Source organism: Rhodnius prolixus, unplaced genomic scaffold (genome assembly GCF_049639745.1).
Source record: "Rhodnius prolixus isolate KJV_2025 unplaced genomic scaffold, Rpr scaffold_15, whole genome shotgun sequence".
Taxonomy (NCBI): Eukaryota; Metazoa; Arthropoda; class Insecta; order Hemiptera; family Reduviidae; genus Rhodnius; species Rhodnius prolixus.
The window spans coordinates 7,066,029-7,083,152 of NW_027411605.1; the positions used below are offsets into that span (position 1 = coordinate 7,066,029).

General features: G+C 35.7%; 1 protein-coding gene across 8 annotated transcripts in view; it reads right to left on the reverse strand.

The window, feature by feature from the left end:
- Positions 1-17,124, reverse strand: part of LOC141454944 (serine/threonine-protein phosphatase 2B catalytic subunit 3-like) — a 135,565-nt gene that overhangs the window by 16,379 nt on the left and 102,062 nt on the right. For 5 of the 8 annotated variants that reach the window (XM_074129659.1, XM_074129660.1, XM_074129655.1 and 2 more), the window contains 3 exons: positions 16,925-17,051; positions 15,135-15,215; positions 4,509-4,535 (listed from right to left, as the gene is read on the reverse strand). In XM_074129659.1, the coding sequence (XP_073985760.1) occupies positions 4,509-4,535; positions 15,135-15,215; positions 16,925-17,051 (235 nt within the window). The remainder of the gene's footprint in view (positions 1-4,508; positions 4,536-15,134; positions 15,216-16,924; positions 17,052-17,124) is intronic. The other 3 variants (XM_074129656.1, XM_074129658.1, XM_074129657.1) reach the window with 1 other exon arrangement.

Consider the following 17,124-nt stretch of genomic DNA (forward strand, 5'->3'; position numbering starts at 1 on the left):
AAATTAAATGTTGCAAAAAAATTGAAACAGTAGTGCCAACGCAAGTGTAGAAGTAATAAAAATAAGAAAGAGGACAAATCCACATATCTGCCATCTTTCCCTATTCTCTAAACATTCTCAAATATTCTATATATATATATATATATATATAAAATGAACCTAGAGAAAAGAGAGAGGTCCTGTAAAAACAAAATGTGTTATATTAAATTTGTACACCATAATGTGGCTAAACAAGTAGGAAAAAATGCTGTAAAACTAAACATGCACATCTCGATCTGTAGAAGTGTGTCTGCAGAATTGTTTTTACAAAAACAGGCAGCTGAGTAATCTCGAAAAGGGAAATGCGCACTCAAAATTGGGAAAGCTAAATTTTTTGGTGTGATTAGATTGGTGTATTACTATCGATAGTTTAATCAATCCGACTATTTCTGCATCTACATCTCACTATTAATAACTTTAATAGTATGCCAAACAAATTAAGTTTATCATAACTGTAATAAAAAGTATTTAAAACAGATTTGTTTTTTAAAATATAAAAGTATTAGCACTTTAATAGAAGAGGCAGTGGAAATATAATTCTTCCGTTATGTCAAAGGCCACAGTGGTATTTTGGCAACCAAGAAGGTTATTTAACCTTCTTTAATGTTTATGATTGTATATTGCGCTCATTAGAGGCACAGTTCTTTATTTCCGTTTCTTTTCAGAAGGCCATTTTCTTCTCAAAAGAAAAACTCTTTGTAGTTTCAAAGTCTTCTTCCATTCATTTCGGCTACTTGCAACCATTTATAGTGAAGTACGATCGTGGGCCCATTTATTACCAATTTCAATTTAGGCTATAATTCATTTTTGTCCTACGTTGTACAAATTTTCCACTTTTGTGGCCACAGAAACAGAAAAGGGTCATGCAGTTCTTGGCATTCTGGATTAAAACAAGTCTTATTTTTAACGTTTTAAAAACGGGAAATGTGTACGAAAATGAAAACTGTCTGGAGCTAAATTTAAAGTTGGTGGAATCAGATAGACATCGGCACACAATCGAAACGTCACTATAAATAGTAATCAGAAACCAAAATAAGTCTTTGAAACACTTTTCAAAGTGCTTTTCATTTTAATGAAAAAATACCTTTAAATAGAGAAAATCAACTCTTTATTCTTTGTTCAAATACGGAAGGTAACAAACATAAAACCTTCCACGCACGTTGCATTCGCTGCATCCTTTGAGCGTCTTGATCCTGCTACAGACAGTGTGACTGTTGTTCGTGCTGATAGAAGCTGCACATCTGATAGTACGATAAACTGTTACATGTGAGTCCTGCTAGGCTCTGATCGCTGACTGCTTTCTACATGGGATGATCTGAGAAGGTTTCGCATTAGAACGAACGTAGTGATATGGGTCGAAGTAAACCCAGTTTTCACATAGCAACGATGAAATCTACGCCGAACTCAACCTTTAGATAATCGTCACAAAGGCTGCAAGCACCGAATTGAGAACTAGATCCACACCCTAATTTTACATCAATCCCAATTACGTCACATCCGCTTGCTGAACCCATTGACAGCAAGTTTTAATTTTCTTAATTTGTCAATATCACAAGAAGCCTTTCTTCTTTGAATCAGAGCTGTAAGAAAGTAAACTAACTGTAACCGTCAGATCCACTGCCGCCATTAAAGCACTAATACTGTGGTGGAGAACTTTGTCTCCGGCATGCACAGGAAGTAAGAACAAGAGTCAGTAGACTCTTCTTCAAGATATGAGTAGACATCCGTGATATGAAATTTAGAAAGATCAGCGTAAGACACTTTGACGGCCATTGTCTTTTGTTTTATATTCTTCAACAGGACATAACAACAGAGTTTTCTTCTTCAAATAACGATATAGACTATTACAGAAGGTAGGATTATAATTTGGAAAACAACAACAAAGTCACTTCCTCAACACAAATTAAACTTACAGTGTGTTTAGTTCTACTAAACCAACAAATTGGAATTAAAAACGTAAAAAAAAAACAAACAATAGAATGAACAAAACAAAGAATGAAAGTCTAAATGATTGGTGTCTCTGTTTGGTAATAATTTGGTTTTTAAGAGAGTGACACGACTACAGCGCTAGGCACAAATAATGAAATAGTTCTTAATGCTAGTTTGTGTGCACTATGTTACCAAAGAACTAGACAAAAATGGACTACAAGTTAAAGTCGGAAAATTACAAAACCAAATAATCAATCTAAAATATCGAAAATAATAGGCATACATCCAAAGTAATAAAAGGTTTCATATGGTATATAATAATGTTTAATTCAGTGTTACCAATGTCTACACACACAATGCTGTCAGATAATACAAAAAATCCCAATAAAAAACGTTGTTTACAAAACAAAAGAAAAACAAAAAATAAGTTATATAAGATAAACAAATAAATAGAAAGTAATTTAAATTAAAAAAAGAACACTCCATGCTTGCAACTAAAAACATAACGAAAATAATAAAATACAAATAATAAAAACGAAATAAAGACAGGAGCAAAATATATAAGGGGCACAACCATTTTTTTTTTTTTTGTTTTATTTTTTGTCTTGAATTAATTTTCTTTTTTTTTTATAATTTTAGTCTCAAAGTTATTAATTTTGGATGATTTTTTTTTTTGTTTTGGCACAGATTAAAGAAGGTAGAAAAAAAATTAGGTTATACTTTTAGAGGTTATTTTAGGTAATAGAGAGCAGACAAAAGAGTTCTCTAAAGGGAGCACCGTCAGGGGCGCTACAATACACTATTAACACTGTAGTACTAACTAAATAAATCATTTTAAAAAGTAAACAAAATTTATAACCTGATAATGCCTTGATTGGCCCAGCCAACTATACATTTTTTGCAATTTCAAATTTAAATGTTATTATTTACGAAGACTTTTTAATTTTTTTTACAAAAATGAAATTTCAAAAATCAAACAAATATACAAATAAATAAACAAAAAATAGGATGAACCCGAAGGCAAGAATTAACGGCCTGGAATGTCAACAATAAAAAATATCTGTAAGTTTTAAGACTTGGGGGTTAGAATTCGGTCTAATTTGGTATAAAATAAGCTTGCAGGCGGCGGTCTACCAAGTCTGAAGTCTATCGTGCCTCTGAGAGGGTTTGATTTTGTAAAACTTAAACTCGTATCAACATCAAACGGCCACTGGTACCCGGTGCTGGTACATTGTTTGCCGCCCTACGGCCAAGGGCCCCCGTTGCTAGATGTGAGCTATATAGATTGCTAGGAAGTGAGTTTTTATGGCCAGCTGGATGCGACCAAGGACGTCGCTTCTAGAAGACTGTTGTTTCCTCATTCAGGAGGCAAAAAGGTCATCACTGAACGCAAAGCAACTCTACGCTTGAGATTTTATATCAAGCTCTTCGACAGCCTCAGTATAGTCATCCTGGGTACTCAATCATCTGGAATGAAGACTTTGGGGCAAGATCTTTATCCTTTAATTCATGTAACAAGAGGAATTGATTGGCTATCCGCTCCATCTTGATCGGTACTAGGAAATAAAGTCAGTCTAAAGCAATAGGCATCACTTCTTCTAATTTGTATTCACTTGCAGAAAATGAAAAAGCCCAAGAAAACTTATGTGAATTGTTTAAATGTATGACCAGTTTCGTATTTTTATGCACCTCCATAAATCAGTTTCATGCTGAGATTTTGGCTTCCGTCACCCAATTAGGGCCACAGCCACAATCTCAAATGCCTCTACAGAAACATGAAAGAATCCCATCTCTGAACCTGGACTAACAACACGTAAACACGCCCTGTTGGATGGTAACAGTGCTTGAACCAATCACTGAGAGGAATTATGCGATCACACTTTGCAATTAAGACATCCTGAGATTGGGAGATAACTGAAACTGAACTAAATACATGAGGGGAAAGCAACAGCAGGATTCTTCCAGTTGCTGACCAAGTACACGTAGTTTTGCGTACAGAATTCTTTCGAACGCGATTTAAGGCGAACCGGTACATTACGGTAGCTCGTTTTGGGTCACGTCTAGTGAGGAAAGTAAACAAATATAACCAACTAAAAAATTTAAACAAAAATTCAAACAAAAACTTTGGTAAAGGAAAGATTTGTGTTTATTAAATAAGCTGACAGCTGAGGGACGCGGTGTTGTTATGCTCTTGGGCAATATTTAACTGGATATTTTTGATCTTTTTTTTTTCTTTTGGAGAAACCAAAATTTTAAATTATAAAAAAATAAAACTAAAATGTTAAAAAACGGAAAGAAGCAGAAAATTAAAATCATGGTAATAATAACAAATATTTTGTTTATCCTTAATCCAAAGTAAAATAATTAATTAATCCAAACTGAGGTGAACAAAAAATAAAAATTTAAAAGAATTAATCAAAACAAAATAATGTAAAAAAAGGAAAAGAAAAACTCAAATAAAACGAAAAAATTAAACTTGTAAATAATCAAACTTAAGGAATTAATTTTTAAAAATTTAATTGCAGTAAATAATAACTTACCATTCTTTTGTTTAATTATAAGTTTGGCTGGAGCCGCGCCAGGGCAAGGCAATATAGGGCAAAGAAACAATAATATAGGGTGTGCAACAAACATAACTGTTCTAGCTAGGAATCACTACTCTCATACTTGCACTCAAATTGTGATTTATTTTCTTTTAATAAAGAATTATTTTAGGATGGCAATTGTGGTTATTGAACATCAGGTCATCAGTCTTTAATATTATCGAGGGGCGTTAGATTAAGAGATGTAAGGAGAAGAAAAACGCTGTACAGAATCGGCGCCATCTTGTGGCTACAGAACTAACTATACTCTTGCTTTTGGTGGACCATTGCGGTAGCATACGCTTGCTGTACGACAGCAATGTCACCGAGTATGACTTTAATCTTGATTCTAAAGCAGTTAACCACTTCTTTCTCAGACTGCTCCTGCTTGCAGCTACAGCCAGGTTACTGGCTTCTAACCTCAATACCAACATCTCTCTTTTTTTTGCCTCAGGGGCTTAATGTAAGGTTCGGGTCCAAGGGTCGTATATCCTTAGATCTCTCTTCCATGAATCAATCTCCCTCTCTACTACACAATTGACTGAAGTTCTTCAGCTGAGCATATAGAAAATGAGAGTAAAGGACTGGCAGATGAGTGAGGAAGTGGTTAACGAGAAGATATAAATAGAAGTTATACCAAGCGTTAAATGTGCGGACGATAATGAAGAGGAAGGGACCAAAAGAGAGACCACTTGAAGGCGACACAGAAGATGAGGTAAGAAATGGCAGATGACTTTTGGTTTTGAAAGATCCTTGTAAAAGGAAAATCTAAATAAAAAAGGAACCAGCCAAAAAAGATGGAATCGTGGAATTATTGATGATGAACTTATGGAATCTGTAGCTCTTAGGAAGCGGAGTCAGACGAACTGACTCTTGGGCTAAGTTGGGGGCAAGAAGGGCGGGCATTGGACCTTCACTCTTAACCATCCCAACATCATGCCATGAACAATGTCCATATGGAAACATTTTGACACACCGAGCTCAAAAGGTTCGCCATCACTGATCTAGTAAGTCCATGGAGTTCCTTCTAAACATGATCCTAGGCAAATGTTGTTGAATGACCCAGTTCCAAGAATGAAAGGCAATGTAAGCTGGATGAAGCTAATACAATATATTCTACGGAGTAAAGAGAAGGCTGAAAATGGTGATTTAGTTAGTTAGTTTGTCACGCAGCTACAAGATGGCGCCGTTCTGTACGACCGTTACACATAATGTCCTGCATTTCTTACTGGGCGCCCTTCAGTGTGAACAAAATTATTGTATACACAAATGCATACATATATATTTATATATATTTAATATTTAAGTTTACTGCTTTAAAACTGGAATCAACTCTAAGGAGTTCTATCTTTTATCTTTATCAATTACTTTATTTCTCTTTTTTTATGAGGGTGAAGGAGCCAAGGTAAGAAGAGAAACCTCTACTCGTAAAACGAAATGAGCGAACAAAACAAAAACCAACAAAACTAATAAAAATAATAATAATGAAATAAAGGGAAATTAAGGGGTAATGAAAGAAGGTTGGCTGCAATGCTGTTCTAGATTCCTTTTCTACTATTCATCAGCCAGTGAGTTGCTAATCGCTTGTGCTAATCCTGGCCTCCCCCAGTATTCTCTGCTAACGGTCTTCAATTGTGAAGAAGAGAAAAGAAAAGCGATGGGCTTTGCCAATCTATTCACAAAAGAAGTTCTGAAAAACCTACAAAAAAAGTGCACTATCGGTTGTTAGATTTTGGCCGAATCTTTAGTAATGAAAGCCTACCGAGATTGCGAGCAAGTCGATAACGAATGCATCAAGCAAAGTAAGTTTGCCGTAGAAAATAATCACGTCAAACCACCGCATTACCCGAACAGTTGAAGATGCCCAGTTCGCACTCGAATTTAAGCCACATAATTTTTACAGCAACCTGAACCGCTTTGAGAAAAAATAAGACAGACCTTAATAATTTCTAAATACACTAACCTACCCCAGACAATCTGCAAGATAAAAATAATTCTCTCTCTTTACCACAGATACTCTACAAAAATGGTCTAGAACAAGTACAAGAACAAGTTTTAGGCATTATGTTGGAATTTCATATTTTAAAAGTCTTAGACTCGGCCAAATGAAAAAAAAAAACCTTTCTAATCGTCTAATCGTCAGATAAAGTGCTCAAGGAAAGCACAGATCCAAGGAAATGACAGCATTACTACCAACCCAAAGTTGAAAAAAGTAATAAATTTAATAGAATGGAGAGGGGCGAGATATTTTTAAAAAAGTACACACATTTCAGATTGACAGTGCAGTCTATTAAAAATATATAAATATATATACATATATATATTAAAGGGAGAAATAATGTATATATAGTAAATAGTAGACACAGAAATACACCTAGAAATAGTGAATTATATACTAGATCAGACTATCGATGTACAGGAACATTATCGATATATAGGAACTTAATTCTACGTACTACTTAAAAATTCGGTTATCAGTTTTTTTTTAATTTATAGCCATTAAATTTTATTTTAGATTAGTTTATTTAATTTTTTTTTTACTTTTTGACGATGTTTTTTTAATGATTGGAGATAGTGAATAAAAATGGATTTCAAAAACAAAAATGGCCGCATCAAAAATGCAATTCAATAGAAAGAAACAGAATATAAATGAAAAATAAATATAATACTAAATCAAAACACTAACAAGCATTTCTTAATAACCAACATAACCTAAAGGAACACCAGCAAATGTACCAGCTTGTTTCAGAGCGTGGACCAAAACCATGATCTTTGGACCTTAAATAGTCAAACCAATTTGTTGGGTTCATTTCAAAGTTTTTGCTGAATGCAACTATGAGCAAAAAAAAGAAGTTTATTTTCATGTTACACCCGCTTAAATTGGGAAAACCCATCTGACATAATTTACACTCATTAAAAGTTTTTCGTGACGTTTTTTTCTTTATAATGAACTAACCTCCTTTCTTCAGACCCCAAAAAGAACTTCATTTCTCATTCGATTACTACAATCATCCAAAGGTCCAAAGTAAACTCCCGTGACTTGACACTTCAATTGAAGGATGAAGGACAAAACTCTTGAAACCAGACAATCTCCGAAGACTCTCATCGTTTCTTTCGGTCTCAGCACTAAGAAGTTCCTTCCAAGTTAAAAGTCCAGCACTTGTCCACCTCACATCCGAACAAAATCTGGTCATAATAAGGATTAGTGAGACTATCTACACTTGTAAACTCTATGAACAAGGGCGGTTACGTTAAAAACGATGTAATTCTCTGCATTATTTTATTCTCTACCAAACGATTTGGGAGAGAGAAATTAGCATCACGAATAGAAGCATTTCGGAAAACACAGGTGGAAGCTGGAAGGAAGTTATAGTGGGAGATCTCTACCTTCTTAGGTCTCTCCCTCATGAAAGTACAGATGAGAGTTTCGATAGAGTTTGGTCGGCATCTGCACGCTTGTGGCTAGCCATTTAGCTAAAGCTAAACGCATAGATAGTCCACAATACCAAAATTATTCCACTAACGGAAGTAATGGTACAGGTCAGGGCCCAACAATCGTACCTTTGAAGAGAAGAGGAATTAGAATTGCAACAGAAATACATACTATCCAAATTCAAACAGGATATGAGATACAAAGTTATTTGAAGGATTTGTTTCGTGCAGGCCGCTTCTGTCCTTAAATTAATATTCTAAACTATCCTCTTTTCTTAAACTTTCTCATTTCTATCGCGCTGAATGTTCAGCACAGGAACACCCTCCAGAAGAACTTGGGTAGTTTAGATGAACGATATAGCACTCTAATTATGTTAAGTATTTTCTCTTATAAAGAAAAAACGTCTCAAAAAACTCAAAATGAGAGATCAAAGTCCGTTACTTTCTTTTCTTCTAAAACGAACTTGAAAGTGAAAAGAATCAACAAGCTGGTACATTCGCCGACAGAGTAAATCTTAATGGGAACAACAAGAAGAAGAAAAAAATATAGAGAAATTGAAATAACTAAATGAAGAAACTAAATTTGTAGCAAACATTCCAAAATGTTGATCAGTTGTGAGCAACACTAAAACAGAAATAAGGGAACACTTCTAACGTGTGGAGTGTTTGTCACACTAAAAGTATTAATAATATAAATAAATAATGCTATAGAATAGAAATAAAAGAAGAGCAACATAAACAAAAACACAACTAAAAAATAAAGAAAACAAAATTAGGGCACAGTGTCGGGATAGACACGCACAATACAGGATGACTACACGCACAATACAGGATATTGTGAGGCAGTAATTTTCGTTTTCACTTTTCTTTCTATTATGCCTAGCTAGCTGGTTTCAAAACAGAACAATACAGGTGGGCTCAATGTTTACAATCTCTAATATCTGTCTGTCAAATAACAAAAGCTCAATTTTTTTTTTTGCAGGTAAGGATATTGTATTTGTTGTAAGGGGATGGTCTTTTCTTTTTTCCTTGGAGGGGATAGAATGAAGAAGGTGATTGATTGTTGGAAAGAGGGTGGAGTTGGCACAGGGGTTTGGTCAACACCGTCTGGACTTGCAGGGCCAAACAAGCAAACCACAACAACAATATCAAATAATGCAGTAGCTATACTAAAATAAAATAAAAAAATCACTAAATGGAGATTGGACATTCATCTCTTTATATTTTACTGTTCGTATAATTTCACTAAGTTTGTACTGAAAATTCAATGTTTCATTTTTAATAAAAAAATACAAGATGTAATTTCTTTAATGTCAGAAAATATATTTGTCTCCGTGGCTTGACTAAGTGAAAACGCCAAAAGTGCAATTCTCTTCTTCATTTCAATGCAATGTCGCATGATGATATGCTTTTCTGTGTATAAGTAGCTGTACAATGTCTTAGCAGAGCCTCAAGAATGTAATAAGTGGAAGTACTACCTCAGCTGGAGAGAACAATCGACCAATATTTGGCTGGGTTCAGAGAAGATGCTCTCATTTGAGGACGCCAAAAAGTGGAAGAACCGGAACCGAGCGCAGCATTTCTGCTTCAATGCCTGTGCTCGGTAGAGAACATATTGTGTGACTGGGGCATCGTGTGGTTGAGCTGCATTATCTCTGCACGACTGTGCCTTGAGAAGGAGTCAATTTATCAGAAGCGCCCAAATCCAAATGAGACCACATCCTCCAACATGAAAATGGCCGCAGATATTTTGTGAACAATTAACTCCTGCCCTTTTGCCCAAGAAATCGCCCTTTCTCTCTCCCTCAGCCTAATGAAATCCCTTCCACAATAAGCACGATCTTCAAGACTTCCTTGATGAGCATTCTGCAGCAAAACCTGTACTTTTTTCCCCCAGAAAGGGAGTCTAGACATCCCACACTTTGCACCATCAGAGGAACAGTCGGGAGAGAGAGAATAAGTGTTTGGTTAATTCTAAGTCCATTACTAATTTTATAAACCTAATATTTTTGAAATGAAACAAAAAACATAATCACTTTTTTTATAGTAAATACCGAACACTTTCTTAATCACAATTTATTTAATGTTAGAACCTTCTTCAATTTAAGTAAATAATTAATTATAATCAGGAATTTTCCTAATTAAAGTACAAAAGCGATCATTTAAAAAAATAGATTTAAGGAGTATTCAGCAATGGCGCTAGTCGGCCTTATGTAGCAGTCAAAGGGCCCCCGCTAAATGCACAGTTAGTTCCTCAGCAATGAGGACTTTGAATCTATACCGGTCTGCATTTATGTTCAATGTTGGTAGTAGAACTAGCCTTGTTTTTACTGCTATTTCCAAACAACCTCAAGATGGCCTCCGTTAGCTGCGTCATCACAAGAGTAGCACCTCCTTGCTTGGGGAAAAAAGAAACAATGACTACTTTAAAAAGTCAATTTTAACCAGCAGGTATTATTGCATACTCAGCTGTGAGTTTGATTAATCTAAAAGTGAGCCAGCATGCAGTTCACGGCCAGTAGTGTTGTTCAGGTAGCATGCACTCCACCTTGCCACGCATTGTGGTGGTGACGTCCTTTAATCATATGTACAGATATTTACACTGATTTGGTCAATTTCTCATTGAAACAAACCACTCAATTTCTCACACTCGAATCCTCACAGTTGGAGCAGATCTCAAATTTTCTACAGAAAGATTTCTTTTTAATGACTACAATACAACGACGGTGGAACCTCTAACTAAAACGGAAATTAGCAATTACCATGTAATGGTGTAATAAGCGATCAATTTGCTCGGAAATGTTCTTCAAAGAAAAGCGTTTTGAATAAGTACATCCGGAAAGAAAAAGCCCTCCTGCGCCCCAAAAGAGAAGAAACTGTGTTCCCTCCACAGGCACCAAACCTTCCTTGTTACCTTCGCTTGGAAATTAATTGTTTGTTTACTTCTTGTTTTCTGAGGTTTCTCTTGTTTTTGAGATAATTTTTGCCCTCAACTTTGTTTTTACGGACGAAGTAGTTTAGCATTTTTATAGGACATTTCAGTTCAGAGTGTTTCTCACTTTGGTAGTGTTTGTTCTGGAGATTATAATGGAAAGTTCCAGCTAATCTATTCAAATCTATAACCGCACACGTACCTTCCAGTGACCTTCATTTCTTTCCTCTATTTCCCCCAAATAGTTCAATCAGGAATGTTTTGCAATGGGCACTAGTGGTGGCAAACATCCACTAACTACAAATAACTTAGCCGATCAATACAACATGGAGCGGAACTATGAAGAACCAACCACAGTGCGGTGGGAAAAGTACTGCTTATCTGAAGGCCTTGGTCGGATTGGTCACTTTTTTTATCCAATAACTCCGTCATATACGGCAAAGGAAATGAGTTTGTCTAGACTGAAACATCATTAAGCAGCAGCCAGAAAGCCATCTGGGTAAAGTCCAGATCAAGGAAAGACCAGCAGCTGGTTTCGAACCTCGTAGGAATGCAGTACGCTAATCAATCAGCTAATCCCTTGCCAAGAATTATGCTATTATCTTTATAAATATATTATCCGAGCTGTCAAGGGACCAATAAAGAAAATTAATCAGTGAACACTTGGAATGCATTTTCACTTTGTCAATGAAGAAAAATATTTTCAAAAGCAAAGAAACTACATCTAGCGCAGATCTAGTCATAGACTGGACGCTAGCTGAGCTGGGAAAATATATAAACAGGTGGTTAAAATAAAATTTAAAAAGAACTAGAAGAAATAAATTAAAGAAACATAATAATGAGCATCTACTCTGAACTGGAGACAGTTTCAAAAAAAAAACATTCGCAGCACTACAGCAACATCATTCCATTGTCCAAATAGTCGAGGGTAGTTTGGATAACTTTATAATTATGACGTTCTTTTGTTTATAATAACTAAGATTTAAAATGCGGGCGACAAACTGGTTCACTAAGGGAAGTGCTGTCACAACAACTTCAGCGCACTACTTCCGGAATAATTACAGTGCAGGTGAATCAAAAATGGGATGTCATAACTATCAAGCGAATAGAAATAGTAAATACTTTGGTGTTTCCTGAAAGTATAATAGTAATTTTGCCTAGCTGAAATCAATATCAGTAGATGACGAGACTTCAAATTCGACGGGCCTCTCTCCGTCAAGAATTGCGAATGGTGCCAAGGAAGTAAGCGTTTCAGTTTATTCAGTGCCTGGTTGTGGAAAATATGTTAGGTAATGATTGCCTAACTAGCGCAGTTTCCACTAAAGACTTCAACTCACTTCGCTGAAAAGATTAACCGACTCAGAATCACTATTCATCTTAGAAGCACTCTTTCAGGCTGAAATCTTCGCTAGATTAATAAAGGATAAGGGCATATAGACAGACGAAGCGCCATCTTCTTTTTCAGTCAAGCCGCCCTAAAGGTTGCGGCAGGTTTTGGTGTGTAATACATGGAATTAGAACTGTCCAACACGACAGCTTGCAACAAAACTGGGTCTGAAACACAAAGGTGTCCAAGTAACGAAGAAAGGCCGAAGGTGGCAAAGGAGAAGGCGTGACGAATATCTTCCGACCTCAATCTTCGTTGCCAATCCATACTTAATGGCGTCACTACATTATAACTACTCAGACATCATTCGTACGGAAAATAATTTTAAGGAGGAGTTTAGAGGGGATGAGACACTTCACGATCATTCTGGAGAGGCAAACATCTCGAATGACTATTTAATGGCAAGCCAATCTAATTTAGATAAAGGACAATGTCACGTAAGGATGTTCCTGGGACCGCAATGTGGGAAACCTGGCAGGAGGTCGTAAATCCTTACCATCCCCATGGAGAATAGAAGCAACGTTGCCCTTTCACATAACCAAAGTATTGTTCAAACTATTTCTTTCGCCAACAAAATACGGCTCCCACTTTAAATTCAAATATATGTACACATAGAAAACATTAAAACTAAAAATAAATAAAGTGATATAAATAGAAACATACAGGGAGAATCTGGGGTTTTAAAAGTAAAAATTGAACAATTGAAGGAGGGCGCCACATCAAAAAAGAAAAGTCGGAAACGGATTCTTTCTTTGCTCTAATATTTTTTAAAGACAAGAAATATTTAAACAAAAACAGGGAAAATGTGAAGTTTTAGAATGACGACAATTAGATAAATACGTAGAGTTCAGCTAAAATAATAATGTAGCATTTGTTTGTTCTAAGTGATCAACAATAAATATAATAAACAATACAATTATTAGAATTTATTATGAATAGAGAGATGCAACCATCTCGGATTCTTACCATCTATTATTTATTGCGAGAGTGTTGCAGATGGCGGACAACGAGGAGAAGATAAATTATTGGCAGATTCCATAGATCCGTTGGCACAGCAGCGATATTCCAGAGAGAAATTTGTTTTATTCAACAAAATCAAAAAGAAAACAAAAAAGGGCACAATTTTGTGTGTTTGAGGGGGGCCGAAAGAGAAATCGGAGAAAAGGAAATAGAGAGAAAAAGACACAAAAATTATTTTCTCAAATTGTAATAAAAGTTTGGAGCAGTTTGATTGATAATCAAGAAAGCAGAGGTGCGAAAACAGGAAAAATAAATCGATATAAAACTAGGTGAGGTAAGTGAAGAAGTCGATTGATAATCGACGGGCTGATTGATTTTTTTTTTTTGTTAATGCACAATAAAAAAGAGAGTTTTATCTCTCTATCTAAATGAAAATGGTTGCCATCTTATTGGCTGCACTGCCACAATAAGATGGCATCCAGAATGCAAACATAACCCACTGTAAGCGTTGATCCATTTTATTGATTTTTTCTTCGATGCAAAACAAAATTCAATATTTACGTAACTGAAAATTTAAAGGGATAACCTTATAAGTCGGATCACACACCTAGAGAGCCAATCTAAGCAATTAGAAGACCTCGTTAATGTTTATGTAAGCAGTTGCAGGATGAACCAAGGGGCCTGGGGGCCATCGCAGGAAAAACTATGTAGGAAGTTGAAATGATCCCTCAGTAAACTGAACCCATTAAACCAGTGCACTGCAGTCAGTTCAAGGTCTAGTGTGCGACTGCAGAACTAGAAGTTCATGGCGTTGTGAATATGTCACAGATCTGCCCATTAAACATGGGAGAACAGAAACGGTGGAGGAACTCACGCCTAGGAGAATACAAAAAGTTGATCATTAATTTTTGTCCCGCAGTCCTCTACGGTTATAATATTATCATTCGGATGACCTAGGCCTCCTGTCAATGGGTAGCGTGCAAAGAAGAAGACACCGTTCGTGTCAAATCTGTGCGAAGGATTAGAGTTAGGCTCTTTAGAGAGTAAAATACCTTCATCGTGACGTCTCCTATCTAATCTAATGATCAGAACTGGAGAAGGTACCTGAGGGTGCCACAATTCTAGGTGGGAGCAATAACTTAGATGTGGTTTATTAAATCTAAATCTTGATTAACGCTGCAGGCGCAAACTGCTGAACAGAACTGTGCCAGTCGCCCAACCTTCCTACAGTTTTAGGGGGGGGGGTCAGCCGACGCACGATTGCCTTCTTTGATAAGGCTCTTGGCAGAATGAAGAGGACTCAGCCTAGCATTACTGAGACCCAAGAATGATGGAAGTGTCCTCGATGAAGAAAAGGTGATCCCTTTAACCGTTCCTTCCGGTCTGCTAATCTAACAGACGAAGCAGGAGGAAGTCGTTCGTTCTGTATGGGAGCCATGAGGTCACCCTGATCTCAGACTGGACAATATCAACTCCCGCGCAATCTATCTACAATAAAACTGAATAAAACATAAATATACATAAAATTGCAAATCTATTGATCACAGCTAGAAGCCAATCCAAATTAAGAAGTAAATAGTATTTCTTAGCTTACAGCAACTTATGTGCTTGATTGCTGGATCAGAGAGTTCGAAAAATAAACAGTTCCATTAAAATTCTATATATAATAGTAACAGTAAAAATACTTCTTTTTTTCTTAAAAAAATGACTAGATAAATAATATTATAGAGTAAGAAAATGGTGGCTAAAAAGCAAGAGAAACAATCGATAGCAGCATATAAAGAGAGAATAGTGGAAGTAAAGACTAGATATAGAGAGCATTTGTTATAAATTACTGACAAGAAATATTTAAATAACAATTTGGAAAACATACCTTCTTCGAGGGCATCATCGCCGTCAGACATTAGTTCATCATCTGAACAAATGTTCAGCACGTTCACTAACATTTCAGTCACTGTTGAACAGAAAAGTGATTCATCGATTAGAATTACAAATCGATTCAATAAAATAGCGCAATAGCCCAATGTATTGAAAAAGGGTAGGGCCTTACATCTCTCTTAAAATTGATTACTAATAACTCTGTAAACTGCATGTCAAATTTTGCAAGATGATTGGGGTAGAGAACCACTACGTAACATTAAAGTACCGTCTTGCTCTTACACCTACTAACAAGAATTATTGCAATCGTTTAAATCCGATTTTCATCGATGAATTGCCAATCAATTCGAAATTTTATGTCAATATGGCTTTTTGGGTTAAGAAAGGAGTTTGCCCCCTGTAAGAATGCTCTCTCTTAATCTGATATCAAATGGATAACCAGATATGCAACTTCATGGAATTCACTTTCAAAGGCTTGGAATTTTTTGGAAAACAGCATTTTTGATCATTTTGAAAATTAGAATGACAATTAAAGAAATATTTTACCATTTCTTTCATTGGAAATTATATTACAAAAAAATAATGGGATTTAAGGGTCCGATATGTCCAAGTGTACCTAGCTCGTTATATGAAAAATCTCAAGTTTAGTCCAAAGACAAATTGTGGTCCTGGGTTCGATTCCCGGTCTAGAGGCCTTGGATTTTATTTAATGGTTAATAAAAAGAAATTTACAGTAAAGTATGTTTGCTAGTCGCCTCCGTCCACAACACCTAATTGGTAGTTGGATGTTAAGCACTGCCTGAAAAAATAGGCGATTACTTTACTTTAATGGGATTTAGGTTTCTGCGAAATCTATGACATTTGGTGTCAAATGTGCATGGGTGTCCAAAAGCTCAAGGCAGCATTAATAAATCTTTTTATCCCCCTAAACCCTGCGTTAATCAGCCCAATTATTCCAGATAACTTAATATTTATTTATCATGATTTATTTAAAGAAGTTCAATTCAAGGAACAAAAAGCCAATCTACTCTAAAAGGTACAAAAATCTCCTCTACAAAAACTTGCAGTTTAAAAAGTTAAGTCTAAGGGTTGATTAAATGACAAAAGCTTCACAAATCAGCAAGAAATTCATAAGAAACGTTCAAAAAAACTTACGTATTTTATTCAAATTTTACAATAATAACATTTAAGTAATTTTACTGCATTAAATTTTCGTTAATATAGTTTAGAATTACGAGCTGAAGTATAAATGAAATGATGGGTACTTGCTGATTTCTGTACCTTTTGTCATTTAATCAACCCTTGTACTTAACTTTTTAAATTGTAAGTTTTTGTTAAGTAGATATATTTTAGGTTACAGTGCGTGATTAAAGCATCTCTTTAAATAGTTGAAACATAAATCACTTTTCAGAATATAAAAGATACATCGAAATTATATTGTGGCCATAAACTCTAAAGGGAAAGTAACTGTGGAAGGCACAAGTGACGGAGGCTAACCGTACGTTCTTCTGGCCAATGCTAGTCAAGGCTGAAACGAAGTTGTGACGTCCTTTTTTGACGTGCGTTCTAGAAAAAAAATTAATCGTTCTAGTACAAACGTCCGATAGAGTGTCAACTACTATACATGTACTTCCCGTAGTTGTGGACTATAGTTTATAACTTTCCAGTGAGGAAGAGGAAGTATCTCAATTATTACGTAGAATAAAAAAACATTCTTCCAGAAACAGTTGGTAGTAGTTAAGATGGCACAGAAATTCGGTAATCTACCATTTTGTTTGCTCCTACCTTTCTCACCGACGAAGGGCAACGACCACGTGAAGACGTCCATGAAGTTAGGCAGCCAATAGGGATGCGGCGAACAGTTAAACTGCCGGATGTTCATCACGTTGTTCTCGTACTTAAGCACTGCCGCCTGTAAAAACAAACGTGTAAATTATAATACCAGTACAAGGATATAAATTAGATCAAAATTTTTGTAAGATTTG